Source organism: Tamandua tetradactyla, chromosome X, assembly GCF_023851605.1.
Source record: "Tamandua tetradactyla isolate mTamTet1 chromosome X, mTamTet1.pri, whole genome shotgun sequence".
Classification (NCBI taxonomy): Eukaryota; Metazoa; Chordata; class Mammalia; order Pilosa; family Myrmecophagidae; genus Tamandua; species Tamandua tetradactyla.
Genome location: NC_135353.1, coordinates 32,976,371 through 32,991,347, shown reverse-complemented (window position 1 = coordinate 32,991,347; position 14,977 = coordinate 32,976,371). Strand labels below are relative to the sequence as shown.

The window sequence follows — 14,977 nt, the reverse complement described above, 5'->3', positions numbered from 1 at the left end:
CAATATCTATTCACTTCTTCTATCATCTATTTTATTTTGTCTTCTTTTCAATTTTCCTTTCTTTCCTTATAGTATTGACTCCTTTTTAAACTTCTATTTTCTTTGTTTTGCTTTTTCTTTTCCTGTCTCTCCAATTTCTTCTATTCAACTCTTTCCCTTTGTCTTTCTCTCAATATATTTTTATACTGCTCTTCTTACTGTCCTCTATTTAAATTTTTCTTTTCCTCCTTTCTTTCTCTATTACACAGCCTTTCTTTCAGTCTGTCTTCATTGTACTACCTTTTCTGTCTTTTCCTTTCTAAAGTCTGTTCTGTCCTCTAGCATGTATGTTTGTGTGTGTATGTATGCCACTGTGTGTGTGTGTGTTTGTGTCTTTTCCTGCTGGTTTCTTTTGTGCAAATTTCTTTCTTTCTTTGTCTCTTTTATTCTCTTCCCCTCATTTAACCTCTTTCTCCATTTCATTCTATTTATTTGTACCATCTTTTCTTACTGCCTCCTCCTTTCTAATCTTTTCATTCTTTCTTTTTTCTCTTTCATTGTTTCTCTATCTCTATTTCTTGTTTTCTATATTTTTAAACACCTTTTCTTTTAGCTCCTTTTCACAAACTTATCTTTCATTCATTTGCTCCTTTTTCTTCCTTTGTTTTGTTTCTTTTCTTACTGCCTTCTCTTTTAAAATTTGTTGTCCTTTTTTCTAAATTTTCTTTCTTTACCTCTTTTTTTCAGTGTATTTTTTTGTAATATTTTTTTGTTACTGGCTCCTTTGGTTAAACTAATTTCTTTCTTTTTTATCATTTGTAATTTTTTCTTATTGGCTTCTTTTTTAAAATTTACCTTTTTCTCTCTGATTTCTCTATATACCTCTCTTCTTATCTCTCATTTTCTCTGTCTTTATCTTTTTTTGTACCATCTCTTCTTACTAGCTCATTTTCCTTTAACATTTTTTATTGTGAAATGTATATACAAAAAAGCAGTAAATTTCAAAGTAGATTTTAATAAGTAGTTATAGAACAAATTCCAATGTATGGTATGGATTACAGTTCCACAATTTCAGGTATTTCTTTTTAGCTGCTCTAAGACACTGGAGACTAAAAAGAAATATCAATGTAATGATTCAGCAGTCATATTCATTTGTTAAATCTTATCTTCTTTATCACAACTCTTCCTTTTCCTTTGATCCTTCTCTCAATCTTTAGGGATATTTGGGCAATTATCATTTTAATTTCTTCATGTTGAAAAGGGGTGTTGACATTATGGGGTAGGGGGATGCAACCAATTGACACCCTTGGAGAAACTTGGGGTTTCAGGGCCTATCTGTCCTAGGAATCATCTGGAGGGTTTAGGTTTCTGAAAAATAAACTCAGTGAGTAAAACTTTTATAGAGTCTCAGCACCCTGGGTATTTACAAGAAAACTGACAGTTGGAGCTTGGCATTCCATGGCAATTAGCAGTATCTAGCTGAAGCTTTTGTAAGAGTAACCTCCAGAATAGCTTCTTGAATCTATTTGAAATCTCTTAACTGACTCCTTTTTAAATCTGTAAGGCAGGCAATCTTGTCTACTGAGCGCTTTACAATTATTTAATTTGTTGTGATACAAATAATATCAATACTATGGGTATGTGTGTGTGTGTGAGCTCTAACAGTGAAGTATTCTTCCACAGTGACTGGCATGGGTAGTATGTGTTCCTAGATCCTCCTTTGCAAGTGCTCTGTGATCTTACTGTGTAAGTACACAGAGTAGTTTACAAAGTCACTAATATTTTATAGATATGTCTTTTCTACTTAGCTACTTGTCTTTTATTTTCTCTCTCACCTTCTGTTCCATCTTGTTCTTTGTTTTCAAATGTACTTCCATCTGATCCTTCTCTTCTATAGTCAGTTCTTTGCATTTTTTGTAAATGATGAGCGATTTTTTTCTCTAGAAGGATTTGCTTCTAAAATATTAAAGAAAATATATTGCTTGATATGAACTTAACCATTAGAAATGCAAACCAAGTATTTAAAATGTGATGGGGGTATATTTGAAGCAAGCTCTCACTCATGTCTTGATGTTTCTAAAGTCACAATGAGTAAAAGTTACAAAGGTATATGGGGTAAGCCTCCTTTGTGATTTAGCATCAAGAATATATATATATATATATATATATATATATAATTTTTTTTTGCATCAAGAATACATTTTAACAACTAGATCCAATTTAATTTACTACCTACTTTCTGAAGACTGGTCCCATTTGAGATCAATGCTTAAGTATAGGCTCCAACTAAACTGCCTCTATCCATCAATAGTTATCCTGGTGAATTTAGACCACTTCTGACAGACTATTCTTTAGATTATCAAAAATAGCAAAAGCCTTTCCTCAAACCGCCCCAAGTTACAGGTAAAAGCTCTACCTTCCGGTCAGTTTCTTCTCTGTTTTTTCGCCGCTGTTCTTCAATTCTAGCTTCTCTTTTTACTTCTTTTCCAATCTTTGTCAAGAGAAACATTTCTTTTGTCTTCCATTCCTGAAGAGGACAACATTATGGTACTCAGTAAGTATTCTCTTCCATAACTTTTTTTGTGTTTTGTATTCACATTACCAATAAACAAATGAGATCAAATTGGGTCAAACATAATAAAAATCTTGCATTGGGCTTAAAAAATGGTAATCATATGACTTTTCTATTGGGAATGTATTGATGGATGCAATGGAATGGCGGATGGAAAGAAATTATTTTCCTTATGAAAGCTTAATTTAAGTATAAGTTTAGCTCCAAAGATGGATCTAAAATGATGCTGGCAAGCAAGTTTTCTCTTATTGTTTTACGGGGTTATATCATACTAATCTGATGCCCTTAAATGTATTTTGACAGAGAAACTAAATAAATAATGGCCTTAACCTGCATTTTGGGAAAAAGAATGCAGGCATGATTATTTTTCATTGGACCTAAATTTAATAACTTTAAAGAATAGAAGAGGCATGCCTATAATGTAATGGAATTAAATGTCATGTATAATTTGTGGTATCAATCTCTATTTTAAGTAAAAGCTTGTATATTTTAACAGTGATGAAAATTAACGGGGGATTGTTTTTTAGATCTGAGATGACTTTAAGGAGCATGGCAGGATTGCTAAAAATGTTAATAAATAAAACAACCACATACAATTTTACTTCACTATTTAAAATGTGGTGTTTCTCACCTCTTCAATCTGTTTACGGAGACTAAGTTTTCTTCTTATGTGGTCCCGGTGTCGTCTTTCTTCTTCTTTCATCCGTAGTTTGCTCCATTTTTCCGCTTTGTGCTCAGCCTTGCCTAATTCCTTAGTGAACATATCTAAATATCTAAGTGAAACATAAGTGGCGGTAAATTGGGTGTTTCTCTTATGATAGCATTATGTGCCCAAACCACCTTCTTGGTTGCTTTTTACTTCTTGAAATACAGGAAATTTAGAGTTTTTCATGGACCTTTAAGCTAGACTGATCTTCCAACTCACCATACCATACTCATTATTTTACCAGCCTCTCCATTATGCAAATCTCTGTTACTATTGCTGGGACAATGGCCAAATGTGGAACAGAGTAATTCAAAGCACTTTACACAGAAATTATTCATAACTCTGTAGGTTCGGGAACATGAGTTTCCAAAGACAGCCTAAATCACCTGAAGCACTGACATCAGAAACCCAGCAGATTTGAATTTCTTGGGCTTCCTATAATTCTCAAGTCCTTGACTGGACCTCTATAGATCTGCAGACTGCGGGTCTGGAACTCTGGTGGGTCAGTATATATTCTGGCACTATACTGAGATGAATCCATGGAATATAATAGTCATGAGTTGGGGCAAAAACTGACCCTCACTCCTGATAAAGAACAAAGAACTATAATTCATCTTTTCACCTCCTGAGGCATGCACTTGGCCTCTGAATGATAACACTGAATGCATGTGAGTAATAGCTAAATGAACATACATAATTGGTTGGGGGAATGACACATGTTTATATTCACATCGGGTAAAGTTATAGCAAAACTTTTTCTTTTGACCTTAAGGTCACTTCCTTAAACTTAAGTTTGAGACATGTGCTAAAGACACCTTCTCTGATGCTACAACAAATTTGTGTTTCCCAAGATCAGAGATGTGAACTTAGGATTTCTTATTCAAATATTAGTTAGATTTACCTTTTGGGCTCCTAGTGGCCCCAGTTTCTCAGGTAGAATCTCTCCTTCCTACTCTTGGTACCAAAGTTCCCAATCCCTGTGAGTCTGGATTGCCCTTCCTGTCTCCCCGCATTGAAAGCTATAGGAGGGGTCAGATAGTGTCGAGTACTTTCTTTCATCCTGCTTTCAGTTCTTTCCAGTATTTTTCAACTTTTGGGAGTCCAGAAAATAATACATGAAATACACATTAGCTTCAATCATACCTGTGTTTCAGTAGTGTATCTTGGTTCCGAATTGTTTGTGTGTCTTCCTTTAACAGCCATTCTCGGAACTGTGCAGCTTCAGAAGATTCAAAGGCTCTCTTGCTTTCATACAATTTATTTACTTGCTCTTCAATCATTTTCTGAATAAAAATAATTAGATTTTTATATTTTCCATAAATAAACCTGCTGTTTGATATGACTTCTTATATTTAGGGCTTAGTAAAATTCCTGTATTGCACAAATGGCTAATTCTGAGAAACTGCATTTAAGTCTAGTTTGGCTCCATTTCAGACAAGTGAAAACTTCTCTGTGAATCAAAGGAAGAGGTTTCATTTTATCTATTCTAAGTCTCTTATAGAGATCTTATTTGATTTATTACCACAATACTTCTAGGTCTGAATATTTCAAGAATATTCATAGGACCAAACCTTTCCTTCAAACACTCATTAAAGTTTCTCTTGCAGGCCTAAATAAAACCAAATTTAAGTATTTAAACTTACTTGTTCTCTTATATAGTTTCTTTCAAAGTCTAATTTTAAAGTCGTCAGGTACTGCCTGTACTTATTCAATTCCTTTAAGGTACATATGACCTACAAAAAAACCCCACAAATGCATAAGTATAAAGTTGTTAACAATCATAACACATTCCAGAGAACTTATTACTAAGTCATTTTAGCAACCATTTTGGGATGAAGGGTAATAACCATTTTGGTAATACTTTTGAAGATAGTATCTCTCTATAGTTGCTGTATCACCAGGAAATCCCTAAACAAAATAAATTACTATATTAATATGGTTCACACAATAATCAGGAATATCCTAAATCCAATCAATTTGAGTTATTAAAATGCCAACGTAATAATACTGTTAACCTCCAGAGGGATTGATTCTATCAAGCAGTATTCTGCTAGGTTCCCATCTTATCCTAGTTTTCTCAAAGGAAATATTTCTTGACCAGTGTACAGTGCTATCATTACTTTCAGAGCCGGGGGCAGGCACTACAATACAGCTGGGGAAAATAACTAAATGTGTGTGTATGTGTGTGTGCATATCTATCTCTTCTCATTTTCAAATCATTTGGTTATTCAATTTTACTATTATCAAAGAAAAAAGATCAAATAGGAACAAGTAGTTTAATTTAGAAACAAGTTTCCTTGACTTCGCTGACTAATTAAAGGAGTTTTCTATTAGGTATGCCCTATCGTGCAACCGAGAGGTAATACAGGCACCCAGCAAGGTACACACTTAAGTGTCTATCAGGTTTCTAGGTCTCTGCTTGTTCACAAGAAATAGTCTTCAACCCACTTTATTATTGCTGGTGATGTAGCCCCCTTTCTTTAATCTCCTTAGGATATCTTTTCTCTTATAGTATGCTTTTAAATGTGGATCGTGTAGACTTTGATACTTTGGTTCCAGAAGTCGACAATAAGGATCAGTCAGGTTAAAATCATAAGAAGGCTGATAAAGCTGTAAAGAGACAGATTCAAAATTATTACAAATGTAAAATTATTGAAATCACATTTTTAAAACATCAATTTGTTGAAATGACTAGGGTATTCTTAGAAAATAAAACCTGCAAGCAGAATCTGCAGTAGGGGAAGACAGACAATGGAATGATTTAGCTAAACCTACTTTTCTCTTCCTATCTTCTCTACTTGTCCGAGTGATGCTAAAGATTTTCCTTCATTTCCTTTGGTCCTATTCTGAGCCCTATTAGCCCTTGGCTTTGAGCCAAAAGTAGGAGAAGGGGAAAAAAAAAAGAAAGGTACAGGCTTATAATTTGTTTAAAGGTATAAAATAAATACTAGGCACAGTGGCTCAGCAGGCAGAGTTCTTGCCTGCCATGCCGGAGACCTGGGTTCAATTCCCAGTGCCTGCCCATGCAAAAAAAAAACCCAATACTAGGTTTCTCCCTTTCTTCTACTCTATTCTATGTCAGGCACTGCATCAAAGAATGAAGATAAACTATAATGATTATTTTATATTAATCATCTGAAAATGAAGAAAATTAACGGCAAATCTCATCATGATTCATGGAAATAGCTTTAATAAAAATAGTAGGAGTAAAACTCAATTATTAAAGATTATGGGTCAAAAAGTTATTATAGCTTAGGGTTTTCTTTAATGCAAGAAACTCTGAGTGCTATAGTTGGAAGAAAATTGAAGGAGTCTATATTATTCAGTTCCCTATCATGAAGTAGTAATTAAAAGGGCTATTTATAAGAACCGAGATTTCTGCATATGAATATAGTCAATAAAACATCTTTGGCAATGACTATTATTATATAAGAGAAGGAAAAGAAAAACCAGCCAATTATCACATTTCTATAATTACCTTTGGAGGAAAAAGCTAAGTTATTTGGTTTCATTTATGAATTAAATTTTGGTGTGGATTTTTAGACCATTTTTCATTAGCAAGATGATGATAGTGGGTCAGGGAAGGTCCTCTGATGGAGTGAAAATGGAGGATGGAAGTAAGTGTGGAGTAAGCTTTCTTAGTGTGGTTTTAATAGTCTTTCTTTTTATTTTACTTAGCCAGCAGAATAAAAAAGGTTGTGGGCCAAGAGTTGAAAGCAAAGAACAGGCATTTAATGTTAAAGCAGGAAAAGATGGAGGATTGTGGCACACTGGAGACCACCTGCCCTGTCTGTAGACATCCAATTCAGTTCAAACCACATATAACATGTGGGTCAAACCAGATCTGTCTTCAGGCTAGAGGTAGTCTGTAGAATCCTAATTTGTGAACCCTGTGTTTGGTCTGCTTATAGCCTCAACCTCAGTCCAATTTTTGAACACAGAGGAGCTGGTCTGCGTGAGGCCCAAATAAGAGATCCTGCAAGGTGGGAGGATGCTTCTTATGTGGGCAGAGGGACTGATAAAGAGCTAATTTTCTTTTTTTTCCTTTTAAGAGCTTCCTTTGTAAGTTTCTGGCATCTAGTCTCTCCCAACAGACCTTTATGAGGATGCTGGATTGCCTGACTACCAATGCTCCTTTAGAAGGGCAAAGAAAGACATCCTTCTGGGCAATGATTTAATTTACAGTAAGACTAGAGAGAAAGCCCAGATCATTCCTGGAAGAGAAACAATGAACAACAATGTAATTGAAACAATGCTGCATTAAGCAGATTGATTATTGCTTCTTCTTTTAAATGCTGAATTTTGTTGATGACAGGCATATATTGACCCAAGACCAAACCTGGACTACTGAACTATCAAGAGAGAACAAATCCATTCATTAAGGCCAGGGTAACCCTTCCACTGTCAAATAATTGGTTTCTATAAGCTGAAGTGGTCTGTTATTATCACTTTCTGCTAGTGAGAAATAATGGAGGATATTTTTCCCCATAGTGCTCTGCTAAAGTGTTTTGCAGTACAGGAAGGTAGCAAGGTCAGGTGAAAGAGTGTGACCTAAGAATCAGGAGACAGTGGATCTGGTCTGAACTCTGCTACTACCTACGTGTGACCATAGATAAATCATAGCTTCATCTCACAAGGTGGTCATGAGGTAAAATGAGTTTATAAAATCTAAAGCTGTAAATATAAAGTCTTTCTTTCTTGAGAAGATCATGCTAAAAGACAAAGAAATATCCTACAAACTTAGTCTTCAGGGAAACTGAATGTACTAACTGATCATGATGAAATGTATGAATTTTGGAGGAATCAATATAATAAAGAACAGAGAGGCCATCTGAAATAAGAGGTAGCTGACCAAGTGAACGGGGCAAAGAAATTGTGTATATTTGACAAATATCAGAAATAATCAAGAAGCTCCTCCACATCCTTGATACATCCTGGACAGCAGAAGGGTAAAGATGTCAGAATTCTTCCTGTAGAACCTTTTGCCGCTGTGATCAAAGCACACAATCAACCAGGTTTTGGACCTCCTTCAGTCTTGGCTCTAAGCTAATGGCTAGGGGGTGAAAGAGAGAGGACCTACAAGTGTTAGCAATCACTGACAGAGCTGATCCAGTGCTAAGTGTGATAGTACAGACTGAAGGCAATGTAAATCCCAAGGAAAGATAAGATCACTGGGGCTAACTACAGCTGGGAAAGGCTGCATGTAGTGGCTCCTGAAGGATGGCTCAGATTGACATTTTAGAGATGAGAGGGCACCAGATGGACAAAGGCACAGAAGTAGAAATTAGGATACGTGTGGGTAGACAGAAATGGCCCTAAGCTGCTGGAGCTGAGGCTTTGGGATGTAGATAAGACTGGATGGTGCAGCAGAGGACAACCGTGGAGGCATCTTATAGGGCCCTTCTTTCATTCAAGTGAGGTTCAGGCACTAAACGCTTCAACTCATTTAACTCTACTTGATGTGTAAAACTGAAGTTGACTCAAAATGAAATATTAAGAAAATATTTCAATTTTAATAGCAATTTTAAAAAGGCAAAGAAAATCAATGTTATGCACTATTAACTCAGTTTACCTTTTCACTTAAATTTGTAGTAAAGAATACATTATTGCTTCCAGGGATTACAGGCAGCTTGACTCCAAGAGGCAGATCCAGTAGTTGAGCCGCTCCCACCTCTGGAATGGGGATTTTTTGAGGGCCCTGCCAGATGGAATTTAAAAGTTGGTCTTTTCTTTTAGGAACTATTTGTTTAGTTTAGACTAAACAACTCACACATCAATGGACTGATGAGTCCGAATTAACCAAAACATCGCACAGTCAGTGTTGGGAGAACCTGCTCGGCCTACAAACCAGAAGCACCCCCCCCCCCCGATTCCGCGCTCCCCCAAGCCCCTCTTCCCTAAACCAGGTTTCACCAGGCCCAGGCCTCCCAAGGCTAGTTCCGACCAGAGACTTCGAAGCCACAGTCTGCTACCGCCCGCCCGGGAGGCCGGAAGTTGAGCTGTCAAGGGCCCGCCTCTTTCCCTCCCCTCTGCTGGGGTCTCCATCCCGAGAGCCCATTGGGGTCCGGAAGAAAGAGGATCACGGATGGGTCGCCACTCACGGTGCCGCACTGATCCCTGCTGGCGGTCAGGCCGCTGGTGGCCGCCTTGGTGGCGGCAGCATCAGCAGTCTTACAGCAGTTGCTGAGGTACAGATCCATGGCCACCCGTCAGCCCCCGGGGGGCTGGGGGCCGGGGTAGCAGGCCGACCTCGTTTCTCCTCTTCACACACAGCTGTCCGGTTCTCTGCTCTGCTCAGGTCTGGGCGGCCAGGACAGTGGTCGCTAGGGTAACAAGTACCCGAGGCCACGCCCTTCACTATGCTGTGTTTCAGGTTGGAGCTCTGGGGACCCAATGGTTGTCGCCCCAACGGGCATCTTCCTCCAGTGGGGGGAGGGGGACAGTGTCCCATATGCCTTTGGGGTTCCACACATGCTCAGAAGACTCCAGGCTTTAAACTCTTGAGTTGGAGAAGGTGGTCCAAAAGGCCAGGTTTAAGGACACGCTGTCAAGATGTCACTTCTCAATTAAACCTGCACTCCTCATTTAAACCAAAGCAGAGTGCATCAGTCTTTGTCAGTAATTCCTCTAGTTCTTCCTGGCCCCCAAGAAACTATGATTTGGCTCAACAGATGACCACTTTACTGTTGTATAGTTTATACTAGGGCTAGAGACCTAACCGTCCACATCTCCCACTTTTAATAGACACTAGTAACAACACCCCCTACTCTCCTAGGCATATCATCCTCTAGTCTCACTTAAGGTACTCGTTTCTTCAAGGACTCATTTGCGTTCCTCTCTTGTTTTCCTCTTTCCATTCTTGGGCTTTTCCTGTCTCTACCCCTCCTCTACTCTCCCTTTCTCTCTCTGTCTCCAATTTCCTTCTTTCTATCTTCTCATCCATTCAGCCAATACTTATCGAGTGTCTGCTCTATGTGACACACTGTGAATGCTGAGAATACAGCAATATGTGAATCATTGTCCCTGCTGCCAAGGATTAGACTAAGTACTTTGAGGGCGGAGATTGCACTTAACTTGTTAGGAGTTATTATTTTGCTTTATTCTTTATATTTTTTACTGTTTGTTTATGATGGAGGAGGGAGGGAGGGAGGGTATATAGAGAGAAGGAGAAATGGAGGAGGAGAGAGAAGGGAGAAGAAGGAATTGGAGGAGGGGGTGGGAAGAAAGAATGAGAGAGAGAGAGAGCATGAATATGTACGTGAGAGAGACAGCAATTTGCAAAGGAGGAGCCATTAAGAAAATCAAACACAATTGGGGGTAGGGGTGCATTTGAAAAGCAGAAGTCCGTATAAGAAGATAGTAAAAGATGATAGATAGTAGGGGTTCAGGGGTAGATAAATGATAGAATTCACACCTGTCATGCAGGAGACCCAGGTTAAATTCCTGGCCCATGTACTCCGAAAAAAAAAAAAATCAACAAATGGTGTGGTGATAACAGGATATTCACATGGAAAAGAATGAAATGCATCTCCCTGTTACTGCACAGCTACAAAAAAAAGATGATAGATACTAAGAAAGGCAGAAAGAAAAAGGAAAAAAGAGGTTGAAAGATAAGTAGGTAGATACACAGAATGATTGGTATGTAGAATGGATGTTCAAAAGCAGAAGCCATTAAAAAAATAGTACATAAAAGATAGTAAGAGAGAGAGAGTTATAGGGAAAGAAATAAATAGCTTAAAAGAAAAGCTAATAAAAAGAAAATAAAAGCAGGCAGCAGGCAGGAAAAGCACTGGCTAGCAGGAAAAAGCAAAGTAAAGACAATGTGAGAATGAGGTAGGGAAAAGTTTGAAAAGGAGGAGCCATTAATGTAATCCTGTACATTTGAGGAGTTGGAGAGAGGGAGATAGATTTAAAAGTAGAAGAAAGAAAAAAAAAGAAAGCCAGTAAAATAAAGATGAATAGAAGGTAGCTAGGTAAGTAAGCAATATTTAGATAGATGATACATAAATATCTAATGTAAAGATATATGGAAAAAATTTTAAAGAGAAGCCAATAAAAAAGTAACTATAAAAAAGATGGAAGGAATGCACAGGTGGTTCAGGGGTATAATGCTTGCCTTCCATGCAGGAGACCTGGGTTTGATTCCTGGACCATGCACCCTCCAAAAAAAAAAAAAAAGATTGAAAGAAAGAAGAATTAGAAAAAGAGAGAAGGAAATAAAGATATTTAAACAGAGGAGCTAGTAAAAAAAGAGTAAAAGGATCAGGGAGGTAAGGAAGGAAATAAAGAAGGCAGGCAGGCAGACAAGTGTAGATTGAGGAGAGAGGAAGAGAGATAAGGAGAGAAGGAAAAAAGGATGTAAAGAAGAAATGAAAGGAAGGAAAGAGAAGATTAAACAGAAGAGGAAATAGGAGAGAGTAAGATGAAGGAGAGAAAGAGAATATGAGTGAGAGTAACTTGAAAAGGTTAAAAAGACAAGCAAAGAAAAAGAAGATAAAAGAAGCAGGAAGTGCAAGAGGAAGGAAAGAAGGGGGGATAGACAGAGGGAGGAAAGGAAGAAAGGTAGAAAGACACAAGTAAAGAAGCAAGGATGAAATATTCTTTCATAAATTGTAACAAAGGTACTATACCAATGACTAGTGTCAATAATAAGGGTAATGGAATTTTTCCTATTTTGGAGCACTGCAAATATTCTCAAATTGATTGTGGTGAAAAATGTACAACTCTGTGATTATATCAACAACCATGGATTATACACTTTGGATTGATTGTATGGTGTGTGACTAAAACCATTTTTTAAAAAAGTTGAAGCAAGGATGAAAAGGAGGAAGAAAGCAAGGATAGATGGAGGAAAGAAAGAATGGATGGTGGAAGGAAGAAAGGAAGGGAAAGGAAGGAAGGAGGAAAAGAGGACAGAAGGAAGAAGGAAGGAGTGAAGAAAGGAAAGAGAAATTTTTAAAAAATAGGTGAGTGGCTCACCTATTTTACTCATGAGTAAAATGAGAAGAGAGAGAAAGAATGTGTGTGAGAGAGTAGTTTGGAAAGGTAGAGCTAGTAGGAACATCAAATTCAATTGTGGGGGTGGGGAGCATTTGAAAGACAGAAGTTAATATAGGAAAACAGTAAAAGATGGATAGATGATAGATATAGATAGAAATAAGTTGATAGGTAAATAGGTAGGAAGATAGGTGGAATGACTGATTAACATTTAGAACATATTTCAAAAAGGAGAAACCAGAAATAAGACAGTACAAATAAGATAGTAAGAAAGTCAGAAAGAAACAGAGAGAAGGAAAGAAATGCTTTAAAAGAAGAGACAATAAAAATAGAATAAAAGAAGGAGGGACGGCAAACATAAGTCATTAGGAAAAAGAGTACAGCAGAGAGAATGTGAGAGTGAGATTGGGAGTAATTTGAAAAGGAGGAGCCATAATATAATCATGTACATTTGGGAATTGGTCAGACAGAGATTTAAAAGCAGAAGAGCATAAAAAAGCTAGTAAAATGAAGATGAGTAGAAGATTGGGCACTGGATAGGCAGGTAGGTAGGTAAGCAATAGATAGATGATAGGCATGGATAGTTATATATAGCTAGGCTAAGTGATAAATAAAAATAGTAAGAACAAACTTTAAAGAAGAAGTCAGTGTGAGGTGGATTGAATCATGTCCCCAACAAAGACATGTGTTCTAGTTTGCTAGCTGCCAGAATGCAACACATCAGAGACAGATTGGCTTTTAATAAAAGGGGATTTTTATTCGTTAGTTCTTCAGAGGAAAGGCAGCTAACTTTCAACTGATGTTCTTTCTTATTTGAGAAGGCACCGGATGATCTCTGCTGGCCTTCTCTCCAGGCCTCTGGGTTCCAACAACTCTCCCGGGGTGATTTCTTTTTGTATCTCCAAAGGCCTGGGCTGAGCTGCGAGTGCTGAGATGAGGTATGCTGAACTGCTTAGGCTGTGCTACATTGAGCTGACTCATTTAAGCACCAGCCAATTAAACCAAACATCATTCATTACAGCAGGCATGCCTCTCAGCTGACTGCAGATGTAATGAGCAACAGATGAGGGTCACACACCATTGGCTCATGTCCATAGCCACAGAACTAGGCACCATCACCTGGCCAAGTTGACACCTGAACCTAACTACCATATGTCCACCCCTTGTCAACTTGGCAACTATATGCATCACCTTAAACAATATTAAAGTGGCACAAATTCTCTTTTGGCTGTGGACCTATGAATCTCAAAACAAGTTGATCACAAATTTATACTGTTAATCTTCCTCCAAGCCTTCCCCAAGGAGACCTATGGCCTTTACCAGGGTAACTGTGCATTGGGGAAAAGGAAATAATCAGATATTTCAGGGATTATTAGACATTGGTTCAGAAATGACATTAATTCCAGGGGACCCAAAACGTCACTCTGGTCCACCAGTCAGAGTGGAGGTTTATGGAGGCCAGGTGATCAATGGAGATTTAGCTCAGGTCCATCTCACAGTGGGTCCATTGAGATCCTGGACCCATTCTGTAGTTATTTCCCCAGTTCAAGAATGTATAATTGGAATAGAAATACTGAGCAACTGGCAGAATCCCCACATGGGCTCTCTAACTCATGCAGTGAGGGCTATTATGGTGGGAAAGGCCAAGTGGAAGCCACTAGAACTGCCCCTACTGAGCAAAATAGTAAATCAGAAGCAATACTGATTCCTGGAGGGATTGCAGAGATTAATGACACTCTTTTTTTCCCCATTTCAAATCACTTTAATATATACAATTCAGTGACATTAATTACACTCACAGTATAGTGCTTCTATCACCACCATCCATTACCAGAATTTTTTCATCACCCCAAAGAGAAATTCTTCACCCTTGATTACTGCCATTCTTAAGAACTTGGAGGATTCAAGGGTGGTGATTCCCACCACATCCCCATTCAACTCTCCTACTTGGCCTGTGCAGAAAACAGATGGGTCTTGGAGGATGATAGTGGATTATTGTAAGCTCAACCAGGTGGTAACTCCAATTGCAGCTTCTGCTCCAGATGTGGTATCATTGCTTGAGCAAATCAATACATTCCCTGGTACCTGGTATGCAGCTATTGATCTGGCAAATGCTTTTTTCTCAATAGCTATTAGTAAGGACCACCAGAAACAGTTTGCTTTCAGCTGGCAAGGTCAGCAATATACTTTCACTGTCCTACCTCAGGGGTATATCAACTCTCCAGCCCTATGTCATAATCTTATCCTCAGGGAACTTGATCATTTCTCTCTCCCACAAGATATCACACTGGTCCAGTATATTGATGATATCATGTTGATTGGACCTAGTGAGCAAGAAGTAGCAACCACTCTAGACTTAACCAGTAAGGCATTTGTGTGTCAGAGGATGGGAGATACTTTCAACAAAAATACAGGGTCCTTCCACCTCAGTGAAATTTCTAGGTGTCTAGTGGTGTGGGACATGTCGAGATATCCCTTCTAAGGTGAAGGGTAAGTTGCTGCATCTGGCCCCTCCTACAACCAAAAAAGAGGCACAATGCCTATTTGGTCTCTTTGGATTTTGGTGACAACATATTCCTCATTTGGGTGTGCTACTCCGGCCCATTTATCACGTGACCAGAAAAGCTGCTAATTTTGAGTGGGGACCTGAACAAGAGTAGGGTCTGTGACAGGTCCAGGCTGCTGTACAAGCTACTCTGTCACTTGGGCCATATGATTCAGCA

General features: G+C 38.2%; 1 protein-coding gene across 1 annotated transcript in view; it reads right to left on the bottom strand.

Moving 5' to 3' along the window:
• The window catches only part of LOC143671763 (fibrous sheath-interacting protein 2-like), a 100,722-nt gene extending 91,175 nt beyond the window's left edge, over positions 1–9,547 (bottom strand). Inside the window, exons 1-8 of the mRNA XM_077146943.1 lie at positions 9,359–9,547; positions 8,830–8,955; positions 5,706–5,867; positions 4,901–4,990; positions 4,401–4,540; positions 3,183–3,324; positions 2,396–2,506; positions 1,815–1,935 (exon numbers count right to left, since the gene is read on the bottom strand). Coding sequence (XP_077003058.1) covers positions 1,815–1,935; positions 2,396–2,506; positions 3,183–3,324; positions 4,401–4,540; positions 4,901–4,990; positions 5,706–5,867; positions 8,830–8,955; positions 9,359–9,457 — 991 coding nt within the window. The 5' untranslated portion in view covers positions 9,458–9,547. The remainder of the gene's footprint in view (positions 1–1,814; positions 1,936–2,395; positions 2,507–3,182; positions 3,325–4,400; positions 4,541–4,900; positions 4,991–5,705; positions 5,868–8,829; positions 8,956–9,358) is intronic.
• Between the last annotated feature and the right edge of the window lie 5,430 nt (positions 9,548–14,977).